The sequence below is a fragment of the Zonotrichia albicollis genome, chromosome 13, assembly GCF_047830755.1.
Source record: "Zonotrichia albicollis isolate bZonAlb1 chromosome 13, bZonAlb1.hap1, whole genome shotgun sequence".
NCBI classification, from domain to species: Eukaryota; Metazoa; Chordata; class Aves; order Passeriformes; family Passerellidae; genus Zonotrichia; species Zonotrichia albicollis.
Window position 1 is genome coordinate 3311015 of NC_133831.1, and position 25750 is coordinate 3336764.

The 25750-nt window shown below is 42.9% G+C and overlaps 1 protein-coding gene across 1 annotated transcript; it reads left to right on the forward strand.

Annotated features, from left to right (window-relative positions):
- On the forward strand, positions 1-24692 carry ZDHHC7 (zDHHC palmitoyltransferase 7). Its single transcript, XM_074550792.1, has 8 exons — positions 1-173; positions 5887-5972; positions 9226-9554; positions 13254-13378; positions 19966-20062; positions 20313-20394; positions 21503-21633; positions 22612-24692. The coding sequence occupies exons 3-8, from the start codon at positions 9243-9245 to the stop codon at positions 22786-22788; spliced, it is 924 nt and encodes a 307-aa protein (XP_074406893.1). The 5' UTR covers positions 1-173; positions 5887-5972; positions 9226-9242; the 3' UTR covers positions 22789-24692.
- The last annotated feature ends 1058 nt before the right edge of the window (positions 24693-25750 follow it).

Consider the following 25750-nt stretch of genomic DNA (forward strand, 5'->3'; position numbering starts at 1 on the left):
CTCCCGCGGAAGCGCCGCCCCCGCCGCTTCCGGGATCCTGCGGCTCCTGGGGAGCCTCGGGAGCCGCGGGCGCGGTGGCGGCGGGCGCGGAGCTCCAGCGGCCGGGGCCCGGCCCCAGCGCCCCACCGCGCCAGGGCAGCGGCGCCGCCACCGCCGCTGCTGCTCCTGCTCAGGTAAATCCGCTGGCGGTCCCTCGGCGGGTCCCCGCGGCAGGGAGCGCGGTGGCCCCGGGAAGGGCGAACGGGGAAGGTGATTGGGGCTGAGGTGCCTCAGGCCGGCTGAGCGCTGTGGGCGCACTTCGTGGGGTGTTTCTGTATCTCCTATCCCTTTCCGCGTTATTTACATCCCCTAAAAAATTAAAAATTCTCCCCCGGCAGCTGTGGGCAGGAGCGCGGCCGTGCCCCGGTGCCCGGTGCGGAGGCCGAAGGGCAGCGGGCACCTCCCGTGTCTGCCCCGCTCCTTCCCGGCCGGGCCCTGCCGCCTGCTCCGGGAGTTCCCCTGCTTTCTGTGCTTCTCCTTTTCCTCATTTCCCGGCGCTTGCAGGAAGTGGGAATGCAAATAGCTCTCGAACGAGAGGGTGGGTTCGTGCGGCACGGCGTGAGTGTGATCTGTGCCGTGAAAATAAGGGGTTGGGAAATCACTGGTTACTTTTTGTGCTGAATATCCACTGGTGTGATGGTATCGGGATGCAGAATTACAGTGATGTAACTGTTTGCTTTGCTGGAGACATAATTAGGTTGAAGTCGCCGTGACTGTTCACATTAAAAGACTTAAATTAGCTCTTTTGAAGTGAATGCTCTCTGGCTTTGAAAATTTGCAGATAAAAAGGAGCCGTAGTGGTTCATTAGGAGATGAAACTGATGTGAAATTTTAGTGGTTTGAGATTAGAGTTAAATAGCTGAGATCTCTTTGTGGCTGAAAGGAATTGGTAATACTTTTATCTCTCTAAATACTCTATCTCCCTTCTTGGTTTTCCTTTAGCATGGGATATTTTGTATCATACAGATCTGATGATTTCTTTTTTATGCCTTTTATGAGGGTGGAGAGCTTTTAAAGAAAGTGAATAGATGGAATTTTGCAGTGGTTGAATGGCTGAACATGAAGAATATAGTGGAAATATGAAATGAGGAGCAATTCAACATTAGGAACAATTGAAACAAAGGCATGAATGTTCATCTAATGAATATTGGAAGTTGCTAGTGTGAATAGTTTGACCAATAGCATTATTTTTTGGAACCTGGGAAGAAGAATCACATGGACATGGATGTGGATGTGGATATAATAGCTAAGATAAAAATGTGCTTGCCAGGTTGGTATCACAGAGCAATCACTGTGTGTGATACTTGAGCTCTCCTCAGTGGAGTGTGAGGGCAGAGCGTGCACTGATGAATGCAAAAATTAGAAATAAAAAATTACTCTCTCAAGTAGGGTGTGATCCATGCAGGTGCTGTTGGCAAAGAGGTAAAACTTTCAGCTTTCACACCCCAGTGTTGACATTGGTGTGAGCCTGCAGCCCTGTGGGGTCTAATCTGAATTTGAGGCTGTGGCCCTGATCCAGCAGAGGCAGAAATCAAAGCCCAGCCACAGATTGTGTTGGTGTCCTTCTCAGGTGAAGGTTGTTTCATCCAGGAGCCTTTTGTCCTTGCTGCTGTGCCCAGTGAGCTCCTGCTGGATCACAGAGTGTTCTTTGCTGGGCAGCAAAGTCATTTGTAATACATTTTATTTAACTTTCACATCTCAGGGTGAAAGATGTGTTATTGAAAAGATATCCTGTTGAACGTCTCTGCTATTACTTTGTGTTTTTATTAAAGTGTTTTGGCATCATAAATCTATTCCATGTCTGATAGCAAAGCTTTGTAATACTTCGTATAAACATGTGTTCAGAATGCATGCATCAGGGTGTTTTCTTGCATTTTTAATAACTTCTTTTGCTGTGAATTCTCATTTCTGGGTTTTGAGGATGTTTATAAAGATGCTACTGACATAAATCATAGAAATGGTTTGGGTTGGAAGGGACCTTAAAGATCATCTTGTTCCACCCCCTTGGGAACATCCTCAAATCAGATGGGATTGCTCAGAGCTCCATCCAGCCTGGCCTTGAACAATTCAGGGGATCCAGGGGCAGCCACAGCTTCTCTGGGCACCTGTGCCAGGGCTGCCCACCCTCACAGGCAGCAATTCATTCTGTACATCTAAACTAAATTTCTTCTCTTTCAGTTTAAAAAAAACCATCAGTAATTAGATGATCAACTTCCCAATACTTATGCTGAAGTATTTCTGTATACTTTTATTCTGAGGAGATTTAGAAGTAGCACATCCCCTTTCCACAGCTGGAAAGGAGCAATTCCAGTGTTTCATGATGGGCTGGCTTAAGGACAATTGTTACAGCAGCTTGAAACTTGACTGTGTTAAATATGTGCTTGGTGAATATTCTCTTCAATGTGTGCACACAAATAATCTCCCATTAATTCTGTGCTCAGAATTCATGTGTGCCTGCAGGAGAGCAGAGATGGACCAGCACAAGGAAAGGGCTGCAAGGCATAAATGGGAAATCCAAGAGATAAACACTTATTATATTGTAGAACAACAAGAGCAGGGTTTTGGAGAGATGGTGAGCTGTGCCCCTGAGCATGGATTTGGGATAAGTTGATGGTAACACTGCAGGGCTGTGTCCTGGATCTCCATCACAGGTTATTCCAGCTGCTCTCCAGAGCTCTGTGCTGTGTTCAGGACATCCCAGGTTCCCAAATTACTGAGAAGGTGCCTGCTAGACAGACCAGTCCCTGGAAAAGAATCTAAACAGCCACAGCTGACTTTTTAAATGCCTTTGCAGCTTAGCTTGCCTGGATCTGTAATGAAAGGAGGTGATTCTTCTAAATGAGACCTGGCTCTGTGCAGACATTGTCTGATAGATATTTATCTGTCCAAATTGCCCATGGGTGCAGGAGGAGCTTTGCCTGCTTGGTTTGCTTCAAACTCCCAAGTTCCTGGAGTTAATGTTTGTGCTGTAACCTCTTAGGGAGATCACAGGGCTGTAATTCTGATTTGCTTCCAGGTGGAATTTAAATCCATTGTATGTAAGTGCTGCAGGATTATTATTCTAATGTGTTGGTGTCTGTACAACTATGGAGAGAAATCAGAAATATTGAAATAAAGGCTTTTTCTTTATTGTGTTAGCACTGAAATGGGAGGAATCTTAGGAGCTGTCCATTGTGTAGCTTGAAGGAAAAGGCAACCAAAAAAATTTCTGCTTTGACAGCTGATGGATTTTTTAGCCTGTATATAAATTCTTACTTTTTCAAAAAATTACAGAGAAATAAGGTTTTCTTTCTTCCTACAATGTTTTTCTGTTCATCCTCAAAAAATAGCAGAGAAAAGGACTGTTCCTAACCCTGAAGTGCCTGTTTTTTTTAAATTTAATTACCAATCCAGGGGCCTTATGATACAATTAGTTGTGTTGTGTCATTTGTCTTCCTAATGCCCTTTGCAGCCTTCTCCCACTAAACCAAATGATCTTACAAGGCCATCTTGGTGATCATGAGTTTATAGCATAACTTCTTCAAAAGTTGTGTGTGGTTTTTTATTCCATGAGTACATCTGCATTTTAGACCTGAGTTTCAGTACCAGTGAGGTGCAGGTCAGATGAGAATTTCAAATAACACCTAAGAGTGGAACAGGGTTGGGTCAGGTTTGATATAACCATGTGTGCAAACATAACATTGGGCATGAAACACTGAATAATTTGGTTTTATCTTCTCATGCTAAATAAAGATTTGTACAAGGTCAAATTAAAAACTGTTGCTTGATGTATTAGAGGTTGAAGTGTAATGCTTTGCCCTTTTGTACTCCAAGAGTAAATTTGGTTAAGACAGGCATTGAAGCAAATAAATGAAGAGTAGAGGGAAGCTGTGAGCATCTCAGTGGGGATGCTGAGCTCTTCATAAAGGGAGAGCTTCCAAACATTGATCCCCTTCCCTTGCAGGGAGCCAGGTGTGGGCAGATCCCATGGGAATGCCTGAATCCATTATCCCTGCAAAGCTGAGCTGAGGGGACACTTGCACACAAACCAGGAGCAGGTGAGGCTGTGACAAACACAGATTTGCACAGGATTGCAGTTGGGGTTCGGGGCTGAGCGAACAAATCACAAATCTGTGCCAGCAGTGAGCTCTCCAGGAGCTGGTGGGGCTGTGACAAACACAGATTTGCACAGGATTGCAGTTGGGGTTAGGAGCTGAGTGCACAAATCACAATTGTGTCTCAGCAGTGAGCTCTCCAGGAGCTGGTGAGGCTGTGACAAACACAGATTTGCTCAGGATTGCAGTTGGGGTTCGGGGCTGAGTGAACAAATCACGTCCCTGTGTCAGCAGTGAGCTCTTCAGGAGCTGGTGGGGCTGTGACAAACACAGATTTGCACAGGATTGCAGTTGGGGTTCGGGGCTGAGTGAACAAATCACGTCCCTGTGTCAGCAGTGAGCTCTTCAGGAGCTGGTGAGGCTGTGACAAACACAGATTTGCTCAGGATTACAGTTGGGGTTCAGGGCTGAGTGAACAAATCACAAATCTTTTTCAGCAGTGAGCTGTCCAGGAGCTGGTGAGGCTGTGACAAACACAGATTTGCTCAGGACTGCAGTTGGGGTTCAGGCTGAGTGAACAAATCCCGTCCCTGTGTCAGCAGTGAGCTCTCCAGGAGCAGCTGGTGGCTGGAGCTGAGTGTGTCACCTGCAGGGCTCAGTGTGTCACTGCCATCCCCAGCTCCCCACGGGTGGGTGGCACTGCACATTAATGGCAACACTCAGCCTGTCTGCTCCTGTCTCTGCTCAGCTGCCACCTCGGTGACAACTTAATGGCTGTGCATTTCACAATATTGTGAAGTTTAAGGGAAGTCTGAAAGCTTATTTGTACAGCAAAGCACAAAGCAGTCACAGCTTCCTGCAGTGGTACAGAAGAGAAGGGGGTGGTTTTAAACTAAAATGGGGCCAGTTGGGGTTTGGTAGCAGAAGTTTTTCACACTGAGGGTGGTGAAGCTCTGTCAGGGATGTTCAAACTCAGGTGCTTGGGGGTTTGGAACAACCTGGGATAGTGGGAGATGTCCCTGCCCGTGGTAGATGGTGGCACCAGGTGACATTTAAAGGTCCCTTCCAACCCCATCTATTCAATGATTCTGATATGTTCATAATAAACATTTACATTACCATTTGGTCTTGCAGTAGAATGTTTGGGTTTATTTAACTATATAAGAGACTTCTCCTTTTCAGTTCCCCTTGAGCTGGGAACTTTTGAAAATGGGTACTGAAGAACTCCACAGTAATGTTGTGTTTGGAGTATCTGTTTCTTACAAGCTGCTTTCAGAAACATTCAATAAACTTACTTTGTGCTTGTGTAGCTCTGAAATGTCACAATCCTTATGTTACTTTCAAAATATATTAAATTAACCTTGCAAATAAGAATGATTTCAATGTCTCCAAAAAAAATTTACTTCAAATAAATAGAGAATAAAACCAATGAATAAGAAAACCTTAGGTGCTTCTTTAGGCAGCTTTAACCAGACAGCAATTCAGGCCCACACCTCTTCTGTTCTCTTCCCCAAATAGCAATGAAATGCAAGGTTCTGGGCTGCAATCCTGCTCCAAGTGCCAGGTGATGATTTCCAAAAGTCAACAGCCAAAAATGTCAAGGTTTCAAATACCTGGTTTCTAAATAAAACACAAACTTTTTCATTATAGCTACATGCAGCATGTCTCAGAGTGCTACTATTGATGTCTATTATTCTATTATGATTCTGTATATTTTTCTGTTCTATTATTGATGTCTATTATTATTATTTGTATTTAACAGTATTTTCCTGGTGCAGCTTTGCTAATCAGTTTGTTGGTGATGTCTTTGCAGATTCCACCAGACATGACTATGTGAATGACCAGGGATAAGCCAAAGGCAGGACAGGATGTCAGAATAACATACAAAACATTTTTGAGGTATTTGTTTTGGTTTGGATTTCTTTTATCGTGCTAAAATATTTTTTGTTGTCTTTAAGATATTTAAGCAAAATGAATGCAGTAATTCTGTGTTATTTCATACTTAAAACATTCCTTTAAAGTTTTAGAAGCCCTTTTTTGATGAAGTAATGACTGATTTGCGTGGTTATCTTCATGTTTCAACTGCTAATTATGCATTTTTATGGCACTTAAATTTTCTTGACCACAGGGGCTGGTGATGTCCCAAAGTGCTATTTGACTTAATTGGGACAGATTGTAGTTTTAATTCTGAACATTAAGAAAAATCAGGATAATTTGAACTGGGTGAAAAGGGGGCCATATTTAGGTTAAGTTAAGCTTAAATTACTTTTGAAGGAGATAAAGTTCATTCTTTCCTAAGGTAATTTTCTAGTGTGTGACATCTTCATCCTTGGCTTAGCAGCTGCATTCTGGTGAGAGAGAGGAATTTTGTCCAAAAAAAGCCCAATGTGTGAACAGAAAATACAATTTAACTCCAAGAAATTGTAATAGATCCAAGCAGCAGAGCTGGATTTCAGTTTGTTCTGTTCCACAGCAGAGAATGTGTCCTTCAGACACCTCACAGTGTCCTGGGAGCTTCCCAGCTGTTTGTGCAGTTGCTCTCACATCTCTCTGCTGCATCTGCATGGATTTATTTTCATTTCTGGTTTCTTGGATTGCTCCTGCCTGGATTTCCTGGTCAGAATGTGTTTTTCTGATTCCTGATAAAGGATTTTTAAAGGGTTTGGACCAACACAGCTTTATCAAACACCATCTCAGTGCCAGTGTCTTCACCTGGTAATGCTCACTTGGGCCATTCTAGAGGAACAAAGTGATCCCATATTCAATATCTTGGGATGGAAATTGAAATTGCTGTGCCATAATCCCTACAGTCATGTACAGGCTACCATTAATAAGGGGGAAAAGGGAGACCTCTGTGTGCCTGTGATAAATCAATAGAAATGCTTTCAGCTTTCTCTCAGCCATGGCCTTTAATAGCAGGAATCAATAGGATTTTTAGAACACAGTATACCTTTAAAGCAGCAGGATATTCTTGAGGCCTAATGTTTAAGTTTTAATTTGTCTCCTGTTTGTTGATAGCACTTCAGTTCTGCCATTCCATATCTTTCCTTGGGAGAGATGTCTGGGAAATAATTCTGTTTTCATGAGAACTGTTGAGGCTTCATGTCTGGTTTTTGCTGCACGTTGGAAGGACAACAAAGCCCTAAAAGAGTTTCATGAAATTAAATGAATTAATGTGTTCTTTGAAAATCTGATTCATGTAATCTGTTGCCATGTTCATTTAACCAGAACCATTTGTTTCCCTTAAGGTTGGGCTGATCTGAGACTGTTTGATAAGTTATCCAATAGATCTTGTGGTTTTTCCAAAACAATAACATTTTTTGTCAACAAATGTAGCTGCTTTCTGGCTTGCTGCATTGTTTGTTGTGAGCAGTGTATTAGAACAGCTTTATTTCCATCCTGGTTCCTTTGTACTCTTCCCTCCCTTGCTGGAGCAGAATGAAAAGTCAACAGGCTGGTGCCATAATTTGCTCTTTTAAAAGAGACATGAGCTGTAATTTAATGAAGAGTTTGCCATTTTAGCTTGAGATAAAAGAGAGAAGTTGAGTTTTTAGCAGAAGAGGAGGAGTGGTGTACGAGCACAGCACGATGGAAGTGAAACCAGTCTAAAATCCCTTTGTCAGGCATTGAATTTGCAGGTCAGTGGTGGGTTAACTCTGGCTGGAGACCCCCAAAGCTGTTCTGTGTCTCTCTCTCAGAGAGGGGAGGGAAAATATAAAAAAAAAGCCTTGTGGGTCAAGATAAGAGCAGGAGAGATCAGTCAGCAATTACTGTCAGAGGCTTGACCTGAGGAAATCTGCTTCATTTATTACCAATGACATTAGAGTAGAATAATAAGAAATAAAAGCAAAACAACAAACAAACAAAACTAAAAACAAACACAAAACCCAAAAACCTAAAACCTGTGCCCCCTTCTTTCATATTCATCTTTCTGCACTCACAGAATCGATCAGAAAGAATCCCAGTCCTGTTTTGAACTTGACCATGCTTTATCTCCCAGAAACAAAACCCCAGAGCCAGCTGTGCTCTATCTCCTCATTAATAATGAATACCAGTGATGATGATGATGATGGTGGTGTAAATGAGCCTTGCTTGGTCGTATCCTATGCAAGCTGTTACAGCTCCAGAGCTCAGTCCCCAAGGGCACTGGGTGCCAGAAGCCAGCTCGCTCTCAGACCAAGGCCGCGGGTCAGCCCCTAGCAAGCAGGGAGATATTCAGCTCTTAGTGATCAGGCAGCTCTTGTGATTTCAGCTTTGCTTGCTAGGTAGCTTTTCCCTTGGCCTAAGGCTCCAGCAGACAGCAGAGAGAGGAGAAGCAGAAGACGCTGGCTGTTCCACGAGTATGCCTTTATTGGAGGGTCTGTGAAGGGTCTCAGCTCTTCTTCTTCCGAGTCAGTAGGGGTACAGGATGCTACTTTTATACCCTTGGCCTGGATCCAATCCTGACCAATGGCAAAGGTGTTAGAGTGACCATAAGTGACCAATAGTAGGGTTTAACACAATATTGCCGTACATGGCTATAAGTATTGGAATATGTATCCCAATATAACCAGTTAGATGGTGCCTAGGCCAGTTCTGACCTTCGCTGCTGGGCCAAAGGCAGCACTGCGGTGTTTTACCCCAGAGATACCTTGGCTGGCGGCAGAGTGCAGCGGGGCACAAGACAGGACTCCGTTCTCCTCAGGAGAGAGCTTCTGGCGATGGTGGAGAGAAAGGGAGTGGATTCTGCTAGAAGGTTGCCAGATGTTTATTCCATTGGTACAGAGACGTCTGCACTGGGCCACTGCTGCTAACAGAATGGAGGCCGCATGGTCTCATTAACATTTTAAGCTCAGGACAGGGGAAGGGGAGGGGACAGGTGAGCCACCAACCAGGTGAAGGGGCAGGGTCTCAAGGGACGAGGGACACCTATCACACGACGCCTTGCTGGTATGTTAGCCTGATTGACAGGGCACACTCAGCGAGGGGCGAGGGGGAAGGGAGAAGGTAAAACAGGATATTGCAACACACCACAACATATAGGGATAAGGTACAAGGCGGATGTCCCTGGAGACAGGAAACTTCTTTGCTGCTGTGTCAGCATTCTATTCTCCAAGGGGCCCTGGCTAAACCTGAGGGGTTTACTACAGTGGTGCTGTGTTTGTCCCTGCAGGGCGAGGCCAGCAAACCATGCAGTCATCAGGGCACCGTTTCCGCGATGTCGAGCACCACCCGCTCCTGGCCGACAATGACAGCTACGACTCCTCCTCCTCCTCCTCGGAGGCTGACATGGCTGACAGGGTCTGGTTCATCAGGGATGGCTGTGGCATGGTCTGTGCCATCATGACCTGGCTCCTGGTGGTCTATGCAGACTTTGTAGTGACTTTTGTCATGTTGCTGCCTTCCAAAGACTTTTGGTACTCCGTGATCAACGGGGTTCTCTTTAACTGCTTGGCAGTGCTGGCTCTGTCGTCACACCTGAGGACTATGCTGACTGATCCAGTAAGTATCCAAGAGTTCCTTGGCGTTGGATTGTCCCATCCATCTGCACAGAAGTTTGGAGAAGTCTTCTGCTGGGAAAAGTAGTGCTAGAGTCAAAATCCTTGTGCTAGAGTCAAAATCCTTGTGTTAGATTCAAAATCCTCATGCTAGATTCAAAATCCTCATGTTAGATTCAAAATATTTGTGTTAGATTCAAAATATTTGTGTTAGATTCAAAATCCTCATGCTAGAGTCAAAATCCTCATGTTAGATTCAAAATCCTCATGCTAGATTCAAGATATTTGTGTTAGATTCAAGATATTTGTGTTAGATTCAAAATCCTTGTGTTAGATTCAAAATCCTCATGCTAGAGTCAAAATCCTCATGTTAGATCAAAATATTTGTGTTAGATTCAAATATTTGTGCTAGATTCAAGATATTTGTGTTAGATTCAAAATCCTCATGCTAGATTCAAAAATATTTGTGTTAGAATCAAAATATTTGTGTTAGATTCAAGATATTTGTGTTAGATTCAAAATCCTTGTGTTAGATTCAAAATCCTCATGTTAGATTCAAAATCCTCGTGCTAGATTCAAGACATTTGTGCTAGATTCAAGACATTTGTGCTAGATTCAAAATCCTTGTGTTAGATTCAAAATCCTCATGCTAGAGTCAAAATCCTTGTGTTAGATTCAAGATATTTGTGCTAGATTCAAGATATTTGTGCTAGATTCAAGATATTTGTGTTAGATTCAAAAATATTTGTGTTAGAATCAAAATATTTGTGTTAGATTCAAAATATTTGTGCTAGATTCAAGATATTTGTGTTAGATTCAAAATCCTCATGCTAGAGTCAAAATCCTCATGCTAGAGTCAAAATCCTCATGTTAGATTCAAGATATTTGTGCTAGATTCAAAATCCTCATGCTAGATTCAAAAATATTTGTGTTAGAATCAAAATATTTGTGTTAGATTCAAGATATTTGTGTTAGATTCAAAATCCTCGTGTAAGAGTCAAAATCCTCATGTTAGATTCAAGATATTTGTGTTAGATTCAAGATATTTGTGCTAGATTCAGAGTCAAAATCCTCATGCTAGAGTCAAAATCCTCATGCTAGATTCAAGATATTTGTGCTAGATTCAAAAATATTTGTGTTAGATTCAAAATATTTGTGTTAGATTCAAGATATTTGTGTTAGATTCAAAATCCTTGTGCTAGAGTCAAAATCCTCATGTTAGATTCAAAATATTTGTGTTAGATTCAAGATATTTGTGTTGGATTCAAAATCCTTGTGTTAGATTAAAAATCCTCATGTTAGATTCAAAATCCTTGTGCTAGATTCAAAAATATTTGTGCTAGATTCAAGATATTTGTGTTAGATTCCAAATGCTTCTGTTACATTTAAAACCCTCAAGGTTTTGATGATACCTGTGCTTATTATCAGGATGGTACCTCTACTTCTATTGCTCTATTAATGAAACCATAGAACAGTCAATATAAAATTTATAAAAGTGTTAGACTCAAAAAAATCCAGTAAAATATTACTCCAGGTCCTGAAGTAGCCAGTAAAGTTTAGTCTTCTCTGTCCTCATTTTTGTTACTTTTTTTTCATCAGACTTATTTTCAAAATTTGTGCCTTTATCCTTTTGCATCTCCTCAAATGCTCCCATGCTTCCCTTGGAAGAGCTTTTAGAGGTGGATGTGCTGCAAAACCTCAGGCACACCTGGCATAATGGAAAAACCACTGTCCCCATGTGATTCCTGAATTTTTGTCTTTGAGTATTTGTAAAGGAAGGGAGATTTAAGCTGAACACACAGTGAAGCATTGTAGGTGTAATAGGTCCTGAAAGTACTCATTTCTTAGAACTTTTACTCCTCAAGATTTCAAGTGATTAAATGGTTGATTTTGTACTAAAATCTATTATTATTTTTAAGGAATAAAGCTGGAAAAAACATCTATTTTCTCCAGATTTTTGGATAAAAATGGAGATTTTTCTCCAGTAGCAGTGTATAGAGAAACATTGAAAAACCCAGCAGGGTGTTGCAGTTAATGATTTTCTAGCTCTTTGATTTACTTCTGTCCACACCCAATGATGAAATATCACAACTTGTACAAACTGTGACAGCTCAGAGAGTTCATGGTTTAAGGATTTATTGCTTATAAAGATGAGCTGGTAAAGCTGGGTGTCTTTCTAGACCTGTGGTGTTTTTTATGATCCAAACTGAGATGAGTCACTGCTTTTTTTCCTCCATTCCTTTCGTGCTGACTCCCAGAATGGAAGGCACAACTGTGTGATAGAAACCAAGATGAAAGGAATGAACTGCCTCAAAACTCAAGTGAATTAAATTTACACTTGTAACTATAAAAAATAGATTTTTGCTGGCTGGCTGTGACTGTGAAAGATGGTTTTGAAATAGAGTATATTTTTGTCAGCAGGATGCTTGAAAGCATGGTCTGAGGTTCTGATCCTTGTGCAGGTGAACAGGGGAGTGTGAGATGTTTACACCAAATATTAACTGGGGTGAGAACGTTCAGATTGCAAAATCCAGCTCAGGAGTGGAACATGAGTGTTGAAGGAAGTCCCTGTGAGCACCTGGTCAGGTTTGGAGCACCACTCAGCCCCAGAGCTCACCTGGGACAGGCCCTGGGCTTGTCTTGGCCAACACAAACACAAATTTGTCATTCCAGGCCATAGGTAACAAAAACTCCCCTGAGCAGAGAGGTGTTTGGCAGTGGAATCTGAGTTCCTGCTGGGCTCTTTATTCTGTCCCAGATGTTCCTGAGGTGTTTGTGTCAAGTGCTGATGTTGCCAGGGGGTTTTTCTGAATGAGGATGAATTGTAGAATGTTGCAGTTGGCTCAGGCTGACCTGCAGAAGGCTCTCCCTGTGTGAAGGAAGTGCTGACCTGGAGCAGTTGTACAGAAAATCCACTTGGCTGCCACATCCCAGTTTGTTTCACAATCACTTCCCCTCACAGATAAGGCTTTATCTCCATCAATGAGCAGGGTGATGATGATGCTGAATTATTTCCTCCTTACTAATCCAAATTTAGATCCTGATCTCAGGATGCAGCTCTGTGATAATCAGATCAGAGAACTAATCACTAAAAGTTCATTTCTTTTCCCAATCAATTATTTTTCTTTTGAATCAGTTCCTTCAACTCTTTACCACAAAGCTGCACAACAAAGAAGAGTAAAGGAGCCACTGCTGGTCCTGCTAACAGTGTCCAAGCTAAAGATTTTAGGAAGAAAAATTAAAATTCTCAAAAACGTGGGGCAGGTGGTTAAACCCTGGCTTCAGACAGTTGAAATAACATCTTTCAAGTAGTTGCTGATTTTTGTGGATGGCTTCACCCATTAATCAAATTCCACAAGAAATATTCAGGGTAACTCCTCAGAAAGGATGGGCAGTGTTTGTATCTGCAGGGTAAGATGTGTCTCCCTCTTCATTTCTGTGGGCTGGGGACAGGATATTCTATGGGAATTAAGCTAATACTTGGCCAGAGATGAGTCTTGCTGGAATAAAGCTGAATTTGAGGTCAAGCAGAGGTAATTTATTCATTTGGAATTGATTCTGGCTTATAGCAGACTGGCTTTGAATAAATGAACTTATTTCTGCAATTATCCTGAGGTTACCGGTATGAAGTCTATGAAATGTATTTTTAAATGCTCTCATGCCATTTAAGAAGCTTTTTCTCCTCTAATTGAAATGATTTCAGGGGGCTGTGCCCAAAGGAAATGCCACTAAAGAATACATGGATAATTTGCAGCTGAAACCAGGAGAAGTGATCTACAAATGTCCCAAGTGCTGTAGTATCAAACCTGAGCGTGCCCACCACTGCAGGTATGCCTGAGTTCCTTCCAGAGTTCTGCTTTTGGAGAAAAGCAGAATAACATTCCTGATATTTGTTCATTTTTTCCCCCACAAATTTCTTTTGGTATCCACTAAACTTTCAAATTCCTACATTGCAGTGTATTTTGTAAGTGTAAGGTACAAAAAATGACTGTGGATGAGGGGAGAGAAGTAAGAAACTCTAAGGTTTTATTTCAATAACTGTGCTATGGTGTCTTAAATAATTTAGATCAGTGAACATCTTTTCCTGTGCATCATTCCAGTTACTGTGCTCTGCTGTGGGTAATGCAGGACAAAGAAAAGAATCTCAAATTTGTGAGGGAGCTGATTTAAGAGGTGACTCCTGCAGTCTTAAATGAACAAAATTAGAGTAGTTTAAAATTATTACTTTGTGTTATCTCTTCTTTGCAGTGCATTTGAAGTTATGTGTGAATTGGCAGATTATTTTCCCAAAGTTGCATGAATAATGGGTTAAATGCACTTCCACTTACTGAAAATCCATTTCAATAAGGACAGAAATAATGATCATTTGAACTAAACATGCTGTGGAGGAGATAGTAAATGTATATTTTTAATTCCCAGTCTTTGGAGTGTTCAGGCACTGTGGAAATGCTTTTGTAGTGTTTATTGTGTGCCAGTAGAAAATAGCTGTGCCTGCATAATCGGGGCTTACATAAAGATGCAAATGCTTCTGGTGGCTCTCTAGGTGTGGGGAGTGATGTGTTTGAATTGTGAGAAGTACTAAACTGAAATCTCTGCCTTAGTGCCTGTCAAAAGAACAGAGCAAAGTCTTGTCAGGACTCTGAGATGATTCTGGAGCTTTGTGGGTTCTAAATTAAAAACCTCATGTGTGTGTGTCAGTGCTGAGTGCTACGGCTGAGAAGCTGCTCCCATTTATAAATCCTCAGCCTTGGCATGGAGCTCCTGTTCCTCTCTCAGCTCTGAGTGGGATCTTGGATCTGGAGTGTGAAGGGAGTGGATAAACAGGGGAGGATGGAACATCTCCTGCTGCTCTGTGTGTGCTTTGGGCTGACTTTGCTCAGGTGCATCCCTGGCTGTGCAGGGCTGCTGCTGCTGCTCTGTCAGCTCAGCTGGGCTCCCTGGAGGATGCCTGGGGTGGAGGCAGATCCCAGAAACTCCCTGGGGATCCAGGAGAGCTGTGCATGGGCTGCCTCTGTGTGTGTGAGGGACAGCTGGGAGCCCTGCACACATGGCCTGCCTGTGTGTGTGTGTGAGGGACAGCTGGGAGCCCTGCACACATGGGCTGCCCCTGTGTGTGTGAGGGACAGCTGGGAGCCCTGCACACATGGGCTGCCTCTGAGTGTGTGTGAGGGACAGCTGGGAGCCCTGCACACATGGCCTGCCTGTGTGTGTGTGTGAGGGACAGCTGGGAGCCCTGCACACATGGCCTGCCCCTGTGTGTGTGTGAGGGACAGCTGGGAGCCCTGCACACATGGGCTGCCCCTGTGTGTGTGAGGGACAGCTGGGAGGAGCCCTGCACACATGGGCTGCCTGTGTGTGTGTGAGGGACAGCTGGGAGCCCTGCACACATGGGCTGCCTCTGTGTGTGTGAGGGACAGCTGGGGGCCCTGCACACATGGCCTGCCCCTGTGTGTGTGAGGGACAGCTGGGAGCCCTGCACACATGGGCTGCCCCTGTGTGTGTGTGAGGGACAGCTGGGAGCCCTGCACACATGGCCTGCCCCTGTGTGTGTGTGAGGGGCAGCTGGGAGCCCTGCACACATGGGCTGCCTCTGTGTGTGTGAGGGACAGCTGGGAGCCCTGCACACATGGCCTGCCCCTGTGTGTGTGAGGGACAGCTGGGAGCCCTGCACACATGGGCTGCCTCTGTGTGTGTGAGGGACAGCTGGGAGCCCTGCACACATGGGCTGCCTCTGTGTGTGTGTGTGAGGGACAGCTGGGAGCCCTGCACACATGGGCTGCCTCTGTGTGTGTGTGTGAGGGACAGCTGGGAGCCCTGCACACATGGGCTGCCTCTGTGTGTGTGTGAGGGACAGCTGGGGGCCCTGCACACATGGCCTGCCTGTGTGTGTGTGAGGGACAGCTGGGAGCACTGCACACATGGCCTGCCCCTGTGTGTGTGTGAGGGACAGCTGGGAGCCCTGCACACATGGGCTGCCTGTGTGTGTGTGAGGGACAGCTGGGAGCCCTGCACACATGGGCTGCCTCTGTGTGTGTGTGAGGGACAGCTGGGAGCCCTGCACACATGGCCTGCCTGTGTGTGTGTGAGGGACAGTTGGGAGCCCTGCACACATGGGCTGCCCCTGTGTGTGTGAGGGACAGCTGGGAGCCCTGCACACATGGGCTGTGTCTGTGTGTGTGAGGGACAGCTGGGAGCCCTGCACACATGGGCTGTGTCTGTGTGTGTGAGGGACAGCTGGGAGCCCTGCACACATGGGCTGCCTGTGTGTGTGTGAGGGACGGCTGGGAGCCCTGCACACATGGGCTGCCCCTGTGTGTGTGAGGGACAGCTGGGAGCCCTGCACACATGGGCTGCCTCTGTGTGTGTGAGGGACAGCTGGGAGCACTGCACACATGGGCTGCCTCTCATTTCCTCATCCCATATTCAGGGTGAGACCTTGCAGGTATCTGTGGAAAGCATTTCCCACAGTTTGGTCCTGGTAGGATTTGCTCATTTGGAAGGAGCCCTAAGTGAAGACATCATCTGTTGAAATACTCCAGCTCTTTTTCTGTCATATGTATCAGAGATCCTGGAGCTCAAATGCCTCCTTCAGAGCAAGAATTTGAGCAGCATTTATTTTTAAAGCAGAGCAAGAATTGATAATGTCTGTGATAAAGCTGATATTTTCAAAGGGTTTTTTTTCCCCAAGCACCTGTTTGGGGATCCAGCTTTGTCTGTCTTAGGCACTGTTTTAATCCTTGATCAAATATTTTACTTAAGGGAAAGGAGGCATTTTGGGGCTTGCTCAGTGCATCCCTGGCTCCACAGAATATCTGAAAGAGAAAGGCAGAGCTAATTTGGAAGGAGCCCTAAGTGAAGACATCATCTGTTGAAATACTCCAGCTCTTTTTCTGTCATATGTACCAGAGATCCTGGAGCTCAAATGCCTCCTTCAGAGCAAGAATTTGAGCAGCATTTATTTTTAAAGCAGAGCAAGAATTGATAATGTCTGTGATAAAGGAAATACCTGATATTTATCTTTTCAAAGAGGTTTTTTTTTTCCCAAGCACCTGTTTGGGCATTGTTTTAATCCTCTAATCCTTGATCAAATATTTTACCTAAAGATAAAGGAGGCATTTTGGGGCTTGCTCAGTGCATCCCTGGCTCCACAGAATATCTGGAAGAGAAAGCCAGAGCCTGAAGGTGTTGTGAGGCTGCTGTCATGTTTTTCTCAGCAGTTGCATTTCTGGTTTAATTGTCTTTGTTTCTGTTAATTTGATTCTTTGCCTTCAATTTATCACTGCAGGAGTTTACCCAATTGAAAAAAGGTTTGTTTGATTATGCTGCCAATTTTTTTTTATTGGTTTGCAAACTCATTCCAAGGACATTAAAAGGATGATCTAGTCCCAAGTATTTAAAGTGGCAATTTGCTGATAGAAGAGGCTTGAAAATGGAAATTGAAGTTAGTTGCTGTTGGGAAATACTTACACTCAGAGTGCATGTTTTCAGTGGTAAATTATTAACAGAAGAGACTCTTAGGATGTAGTTACGAAAATTGTTGTGCAACACTGCAACAGAAGTTCTTTTAAGGCAGAAAAATAGTTTCATAATACACATTAGTGTTGGGGAAAAGAGCAAGAACCTTTTATTTACAGCTAAGCATCTCTGAAATCAAGTGATGCAATTGAAGTGATGTTTTAGTGAGCAGTTAACATTTTCAGCCCCATCCTGGGTGAATGGGATTTCATTTTCACTGAAGGAGCACAGCTGTCCTCATTTCTGCCTGTTCTGTTGTGTGTGGGGAACTGTTACTCTGAATAAAGTCACTGAGATGTTTCCACCAGGCTCCCAGGGAATATCTGTTGCCCACACCCATTTCTCCTGAGTCTTTAGCTGTGTCTTTCTGAATGTTATCTTTGCCATTCAGAGCTGTGATTGCACCTGCCTGAGTTCATGGAGCAGCAATTCCAGCCTGGAGGAGAGACTTCCTCCATGCACAGCTGCTTGTTCTGTTTGCTTCTCTCTTGTGACAACGCTGGGTGCAGCTGGAGGAGGGATTTCCCCAAATTCCTGCTGCATAAAGAGGAATAAAATACAAGGGATGGGGTAGGAAGAAGGCAGAAGCACTGCTGGAAGCATTGCTGTGGGATTGTTGGTGGGAGATCAGGAATGAAGGCAGGGTTCTGTTGGAGGTTTTTTCAGAGATGGCCTAGAAGGCAGCTGTGAGGAGCAGATTCTCACAGCCTGTTTCTGTGAACAGCAGAGGTTCTCAGGTTATTTTTAATTACAGGTAAAAGTGACAAACATGAAGGCCTTGAGAGCCTTGCACATCAGAGTTCTCAGGCAGCTTTCTCATAACAAGTGGATGTTCTATCTTTGGCTGTTTTGGGAAAGCAAGAATAATTTTGAGAACCCAAATCTTGGTGTTGGAAACATAGGGAGGGGTTGGTATGTTATCTCTGACCTATTGTGAGCTCAGATTTTGCAATATGCATGAAGTGAATTAACACTGTTATAAAAGGTGCCTGATTGATCAATAAAGTGGAGTCGATGCTGACCAATGCAAGGTGGATCGTCTCCCCCTCCAACTTCAATAGAGTTCCAAATATCTGAGCTCTTGTGAGAGCTCTGTGTGGGCTTGTGAGAAATTCTGAATGAGCAGAACGGAGTCCTGCCCACCTCACATCCTCCAGCCTTCAGCTTGATTGAGCCTGGGTAGCTTTTACTCAGCATTTCACATTAATATTGCTTTTTAGAGTGCTGGCATGGATTCTGTGGCACATCAGGAGCCTTGTCTGGTTGTGGCACTCAGGGAAATGAGAGGCTGAACTTGCAGCAAGGAAAGTCTTAGGAGGAGCCTCCTGAATGTCTCCTCCTGAGTGAAACCCACTTTTCCTGCACCAGGGAGTGGTTGTAGTGTTTATCTGCTATTGGGATTTTCACTTGTATTTAAAAAATAATTTGTAGCAGAGGATGAATCCTTTAATATCCACAAAACAAGAGCTGGGGGAATGTGGGGCTGGGTTTTGATAGGCCAGAGCAAAGGCAGCTTCATTTGGGATTCTGCCCCATAACCTGTACGTGGTGTGTTCTGCCTGGTGCTGAATCATTTCAGAATCATACAAATGTGACAACTTAATTATTTTCTGCCTCAGAGCACTGATTTCTCCCCACACCTCCCTGTTTTGTCTCTCCAGTGACAATAACCCAGCTTTGCACTGTACTTTGTCACTTGTAGATAGCACACCTAAATCAGCCTGTATCAAAACCAAAGAGGTTTCAATAACAGTGCCTGCATTTTTTAGGCTTATTTGGCTTGGTGACTGCTGAAGTGAAAATGTTTAATATTCTGCATATTCTGTGGGAAAATCTGGAGCACTGAGTGTGTGGCTGTCTTAAGTACAAAGCTGGGAAAATGGAATATCAGCGTTGCTCAAGCTATTGGGTTATGAAGAGCTACAACAGATGTTGCAACTGTTTCATTTTTGGTGTGTAATTCTTCATGTTTGGCTGCAGAACTGAGCCCTCTGCTGCTGTATGGCAGATGTAAATTTGAGTTATTGGAGTATTTATTTGGAGTTATTGGAGTATTTATTTGGAGTTATTGGAGTATTTATTTGGAGTTATTGGAGTATTTATTTGGAGTTATTGGAGTATTTATTTGACTTCTGTGGGCATAGCCCTGACTCAAAACTGGGCAGGAACAAGTGAACCAGCAAAGAACAGGAGTGTTCAAGAACTCAGGAACAAGTAGCTACTTGATAAGTGTTGGTTATAATTTCAATATTTATATTTTCTCTTAAGGAAGTGAGTTTTGATACTCTCAGCTGTGCTTTAGTTGAGATTTTGATTGCATAAGTTTAGAATTTTATGGCTGGTTGAGACCTCAAGTTTCTCCCTTGAAGATTTGAATTTCTTGTGTTTCTTCTTATCCACAAGTAAAATTTACAACTTGAAAGCCTGTAAAAGTGAAATATTTATCTAAAAAACTTCTCCAGAAGGGAAGGGTCTTATTAATACTGAATGAGAGTGTCTTATTAATACTGAATTGAGATACTGAGCTGCAGGTCTCTGAAGTTCTGGGTTTGTTTTATTCTGAGGAGTATTTTATGTACACAGTCCATTTTGGAGCAACCAAAAGTTGAGTTGTCAGAATGAACAAACAGTTTCTTTAAAGAAATGCAAATAAAATCCCTGTCTGCAGTTTGTCAAAGAAATATTTCAGCACATCATGCTGTGACCACTGGCTGCCCTTGGTTCTACATTTCAAATACAATTTTTACAATTTCAAATACAATTTCTACAATTTCAAATACAATTTTTACAATTTCAAATACAATTTTTACAATTTCAAATACAATTTTTACAATTTCAAATACAATTTCTACAATTTCAAATACAATTTCTCAGCAGAAGCCTCTTGTCCTTTTTTCCAGTATTTGCAAGCGATGCATCCGAAAGATGGATCACCACTGCCCCTGGGTGAACAATTGTGTGGGGGAGAAAAATCAGAGATTTTTTGTTCTGTTTACGGTAAGTGAGCAGCAGCAGCTTGATTTTAGTCTGAATTTTCCTTGGTTATAACAATTTAGGTTGTGCTTGGTGAGTGATGGCTTTAGGACATGTTTGTGTTGTTAAATTGGGCGGGTTTGTTCCTTCTGTGCAAGGGATTTCTACCCACATTCATTTTAATTTTGTGTTGTTGTTTCAAAGGTTTTTCTTCGAATTTTGCTTTGTTTTATGCAGTGGCAGTGAGTGAAATGATGCTGTCTTTTGTTTGCAGATGTACATAGCCCTAATTTCAGCTCATGCTCTTGTACTCTGTGGATTTCAGTTCTTCTCCTGTGTCCGAGGGCAGTGGACTGGTGAGCAAATAAATACTTAATTTTAATTACCATTGTCTAGTAGATATTAGGGAAAAGTCATAGCATTTCTATTGTAGCCCCATCTTTCAGTAAAACATTTCAGATCTGTTTATCCATCACTCTCCTTTTCCTTTCTGGGTTTTTCCTCCCTTTCCTTCAGTCATTCTGTCTAAGAGCTGTGGCTGTCAGGGGCATTCTCACTGCCTTTACTCACAGTAGTAATTCACTACCTCTGTAGTAGGATGGAAACTGAGCTGGTCCTCAACCACCTCAGCACAAAATCACCTAAATCTGGGCTCTGTGTGCCCCACCTCAGTTCTGGGAATGGCACCTGAAATTTAAACAGATTTCTTCCTCATTGCATTACTGGAGCTCCTGCAGAAAGGAAATTCCCTAAACTATCCCAGTTGTTTTTGTTTTTTTTTTTTTTTTTTATTTAGGCCTCTGGCTTGTATTTCTTACTGTTCCAGTGTGCCAGAGCTCATTCTGCTCTTGTGCTTTTGGTATATGAAGTAACAGGGAAACCCCTGTGATTTTTATTTTTTCTGAGTATTTCATGAAATGAATGGAATCGTAGAACTTTGTTTTACTTGAAACATTCACCTTCTGTACACTATCCCTCTTTAAATATAATTGAGTTAATCAGGTGATCAGAGGCTCTCCAGAGATGTGTGAGGCAGAACTTGATTACTTTGTGTGGAGAATTAAAATAAAAAGAGTAATAAAGCAATGACAGCCAAGTGGAACATCTGTATTAGCAGTCAGGGCTGAGGTGGGGATGGTTTTACAGCCTCTGCCATGCAGGAAGCTCCAAGCTGCTCTCTTATTTTCAGTTCTGAGTTCTTCAGTCCCCTCACATGCAAACATTCATTTGATAGCCTTGAAATCCTGAGGCAGGATTGCAGAAATAGTTACCATGTGCTTTATAGGAAGCCAGAAGTGTTACTGTCATAAAATTCTTTATTTTCTTGATCAGCAAATAAAGCTGCTGCAAAATCAGAAGTTTGTTTTAAATGTGAAATATTATTTCAAGTGTCAGACATGTAGGACAGCTGTATAATTTGCTGTTGGTTTTTTTTTTTGTAACCACAATATTTCATTTTCACAGAGTGCAGTGACTTCTCCCCACCTGTAACTGTGATCCTGATGATCTTCTTGTGCCTTGAGGGTTTTCTGTTTCTCACTTTCACTGCAGTCATGTTTGGCACCCAAATCCACTCAATATGCAATGATGAAACGGTAAAAACCTTGACTTTTTTGTATTCTGTAACATTTATTCTGGGAAGATGTGATTAGATGTGGTTTTATTTGCATGAGGAGAGGCTCTTATTACAGAGAAAGCTGCAAACTTCAATAATTCATCATTTTTATTTTCTACAGTTGGGGGAAGATTGGAATGGGTTACTGGGGGTTGCTTTCTAACAGAAGTTGTTGCACTATTTGCTTTTTTGACATTTTGTAATTTAGTTTAAAAATGACAAAGAATGCAAAGCTTCTGAGTTGAGGTTTGACTTTCCCATCTCAGCTGGTAGAAATTCCTGCTGGGTGCCATGGGAAGTGTCTGCTTTTCTCAGGTTTACTCTGAAAATCACTCTCACCTCTTTGGGATACATTTGATCAGAGGATAAAACAGAGTTTGGGCCATTGGCTCCCTTGTCCTTAGATCTGCAGTGTCACACATGGAGAGAATAATTGCTTGGAAACACAAGGAAATTAAATCCTGTGACTGTTCAATATTTTCTCATGTTTACAATGTATTTATGTACTGAGGAGTAAGTGCAAAACAACTGGTAAATATTGAGCCTTCATTAGTGGGAAGCACAAAAAATGACCATCAAAATAATGCATTGGGAGAGTAATCCTGCCTGCAGTAATTGTGGAGCAGGAGCCTTATTGTCTGCTTTCATCAACTGAGTAAACAGCTTGTAGTGTAGGATATTGCACGTGGATCCATCAGCTTTTCTGGGAGTTTTGGGGAAAAGAAGTGGAGATATCAACCTTCTTGTGCATATTTAATGTTCTAAATCTTCTGCCCTGTATCCACAGGGCTAAAACACTTTCTAACTTCTCCCTTAATAATTAATAAATTACAGTAAGAAACTAATCAGCTGAGGCACAATAAAACAGCACAATAAAAATGCAAGCCCGGTTTTTACGACCAGGTTTTATATTGGATTAAACTAAACCTTGGACGTGCCTGCCTGTGTTTATTTGCAGGAGATTGAGAGACTGAAGAGTGAAAAGCCAACGTGGGAGCGCAGGCTGCGCTGGGAAGGGATGAAATCTGTGTTTGGGGGCCAGCCCTCCCTGCTGTGGATCAACCCCTTCGCAGGATTCCGCATCAGGAGGCTTCTGCTGCGAGGGAAGAAAGGAGGACCTGAGTTTTCTGTTTGAGTCTAAAGATGCTGGAACTTGCAAGAATCCTATATAGTATTTATTTTGGGGCCAGAGAAGGCTGTCTGCATATAATCTGTGACCAGGTGAAACTGATATCAGACATTTGCTTGTAGCAAGCAGAGTTTTCTACGTTTATCGTCACAGACATCTCATTAATTCTGAGACAGGAACTGGATCTGCCATGATCTTCACAGCAGGATAAGCACGTGGTCACACTAAAGAAGCCAAATGTTGTCATGCTACTGTAATTTATTTTCTGAGATTACTTCCCTATTTTTTTGTTTTAAACCCTTTTTATTTGATAAATGTCTGGGGAATTAATTACCTGTGTGTTTTTATAATGAGTCTAAGTCCTTGGATGCAGTTGTCAATCATTAGGAGGAGCCTTGTGGTGGAAGTTGATCTCCAGTGAGACACAGCCTTCCTTGTCAGTGCAGATTTCAGGGAATTGTGCTTTGTTCTGTTCTCCTTTCTCTTGCAGCAGAGCTGTCCCTGTGTGTCCCACACACGTGCAGGTGCTGCCCAGCACTTTCACACCCTGCCCAGGCTCCCTGAAGCATGGCCTGTGTTTGGCAGTGCCCATCCCATCTGGCATTTAGGGAAAGGCTCAATTTTCACTATCTGGGCTTCAATTGCTGCCCTGGGATGTGCATTTCCAGTTCCACCTGCTCTGATTGCAGAGGAACTCAGGTGTGCACTGTACAGGGATGGATGAGTGGCACCAGTGTCCTGCAGTGTGAGGTGACACTGAGTGACAAACTGGGGGTCATTCACTGCAAACACTTTGTCCTTGTAGGGTCTTGCTCTGCCCCTTTTTTACTGTACAGACCCTTCATAGAGGGAAAGCTGTTCATGATCCCTTGGACAAAGACAGCAGAGAAAGAGGCAGCTTCCCTCCTTTCTCAAGTACAGCACATCTTAAATGTAGAAACATCTGCAATATTCTTTTGAATTTAACCATTTCCAACCAAAACTACTTTGAAGAAACGAGAGCAATATAGATCTAGAACTGCTTTATGTGGGCCTGACAAACAACAGTAGTGCTAAAAAATGTTCATAAATCTGCAAGTAATGAAATGCAAGCTGCAAGTAATAAAAATCCAGCTAAAAGTTGATTCTTTAAAAATGACATTTAGACTATTTTTTGTATTATTGTTAACCTATAAATGACTGACCATATAAAGGATAAAGCAGGAGCCTTGATGCATAGCTTGAAATCGTGCCTAGAAAGTAAATAGCTCCCTGTTTTGGGACTTGCCTTAAAATTGTCCTGTTCTTGCTTTTGCTCAGCCAGTGGCACTGGTGACCTGTCCCACCTGCAGCAGCTCAGAGCTCTGCATTCCACCCTTTGTGCCCTGCAGGAGCTGTTTCCTTTCTCAGTGCCCTGCTGCTCCATCTCCTCTGCATCCTGCTCCCAGCTCCATCCGTTTCTGTTCCATGGCGTGGCTGAAGGCACTGAGGGATCCATTTCTTGCCTGTGCCCTGTGAACAAAACCGTGCAATCCTCTGGGGTGTTTTCACTTTGCTTTCTGGGGAGGGTGGTGGTGTGGAATGCTGGAGCCTTCCTGGGTGGAAATCCACTGGAATTGCAGTCCTGTGAACAAAACTGAGGGGGAAGCTGGAAATTCCACAGGATTCTGTGCAGATTCAGTTGCACATCTTAAAGACTGGGGAGGAAAAAAAGGTGTCTGGCTTTGTCCTGAGGCTCTTACTGTGTAAATTGTTCAATGGGAAAATCAGAAAATAGCAAAATAGCACTCCAGGTGGTTGGACCCTGTGACTTGGCAAATGTGTGCGTGTGAAATCCGGTTTACTCGGCTTTTCAAATCCTTACCTTGTAATTTTTTTTTTTATGTAAAAAAGAATAAACTAATGAATTGAAGTCTTAGTTGATTAACTTCTCTACATGTCAGGGTTTTTTTTTCACATATATTTAGATTGAAGCAGCTTCAGGGAAATAGTCATGAATCCTTTGGTAATTTATTTGTATTTATATTAATTAATTGCTCCAAATTAAAGAGGTTCCTCTGCTTATTAAGAATTTTAAGCTACACTTTTTTAGCCCTTCTTGATCATTCCCTTTTCTTCATCCTCTGGTGTAGTTGCTTATTTTATTAAAGAACCATGGAAAGATTTACATGGGAAGGGACCTTAAAGCTCATCTTGTTCCCAGCCAGTTTCTCTGAGGTGAGTGGGAAAACACTTCCAGTCTGAAAACTCAATATTCCAGCCTTTGCACTTCCAGGGAATTTGGGATAAATACTGGTTTGAGTCTCCAGATTTTCTGTGCAAATGTTGGATTTTCCTCTGTTTTTGCAGCTTCTGGAGCAAAGAGAGTTCTGAGCCTGGAGAGCAGCAGGGTGGGAGCGTCCACCCAAACAAGGGGGAGGAGGAACAAATGGCAGCAAAGGATGGGGAGACTCAAAGCTGTTCACTTCCCCTTTGCAATCATTCCAAAAAACACTTTGAGATATTTTCTGGGTCTGTATCACACTCTAATGTTTCTATGGAGAAAAGAGCTCCAAATCCATGAACACGGACTTTGTGCCAGTGCTGCTGCTATTTTGGAGCAGGTTAATGATTTGGTTGTGTTTATGTATTTTAAGGAAGAGTTTGTTTATTCTCTGAAGGGAACAGAACAGACATCCCAGCAGATGGATCCTGCCAATTTATCTCCTTTTTATTTTCTTGTTTAATTTCTAGTAGTAATGTCAGTATTGTTCCAGACATCCTTTCTGAAGTCTTGGCCTTAGCAAGAATTCATTTATGGATTTCTTTATGCCTGTCCTTGCAGAAATGATGAATTTCTATAATTGTTCTGCTTCTCTCTGTTGGCTTCAGGCCCAAGAGAAAGAAAGAAAATGGCTTAAGGGGTGTTGAAATATAGAACTTGGGCTGTAAAATGATTCTGGAATCTGTTAATAACACTAAAATGAAGTGCACCAGCATTGGTTCTGTA

Excerpts from the sequence above, each read along its gene's own strand:
- ZDHHC7 (XM_074550792.1), top strand. The coding sequence starts at position 9,243 with ATGCAGTCATCAGGGCACCGTTTCCGCGATGTCGAGCACCACCCGCTC. Across the intron at positions 13,379-19,965 it reads GAGCGTGCCCACCACTGCAG|TATTTGCAAGCGATGCATCC; the intron begins GTATGCCTGAGT and ends CCTTTTTTCCAG. Across the intron at positions 21,634-22,611 it reads CAATATGCAATGATGAAACG|GAGATTGAGAGACTGAAGAG; the intron begins GTAAAAACCTTG and ends GTTTATTTGCAG.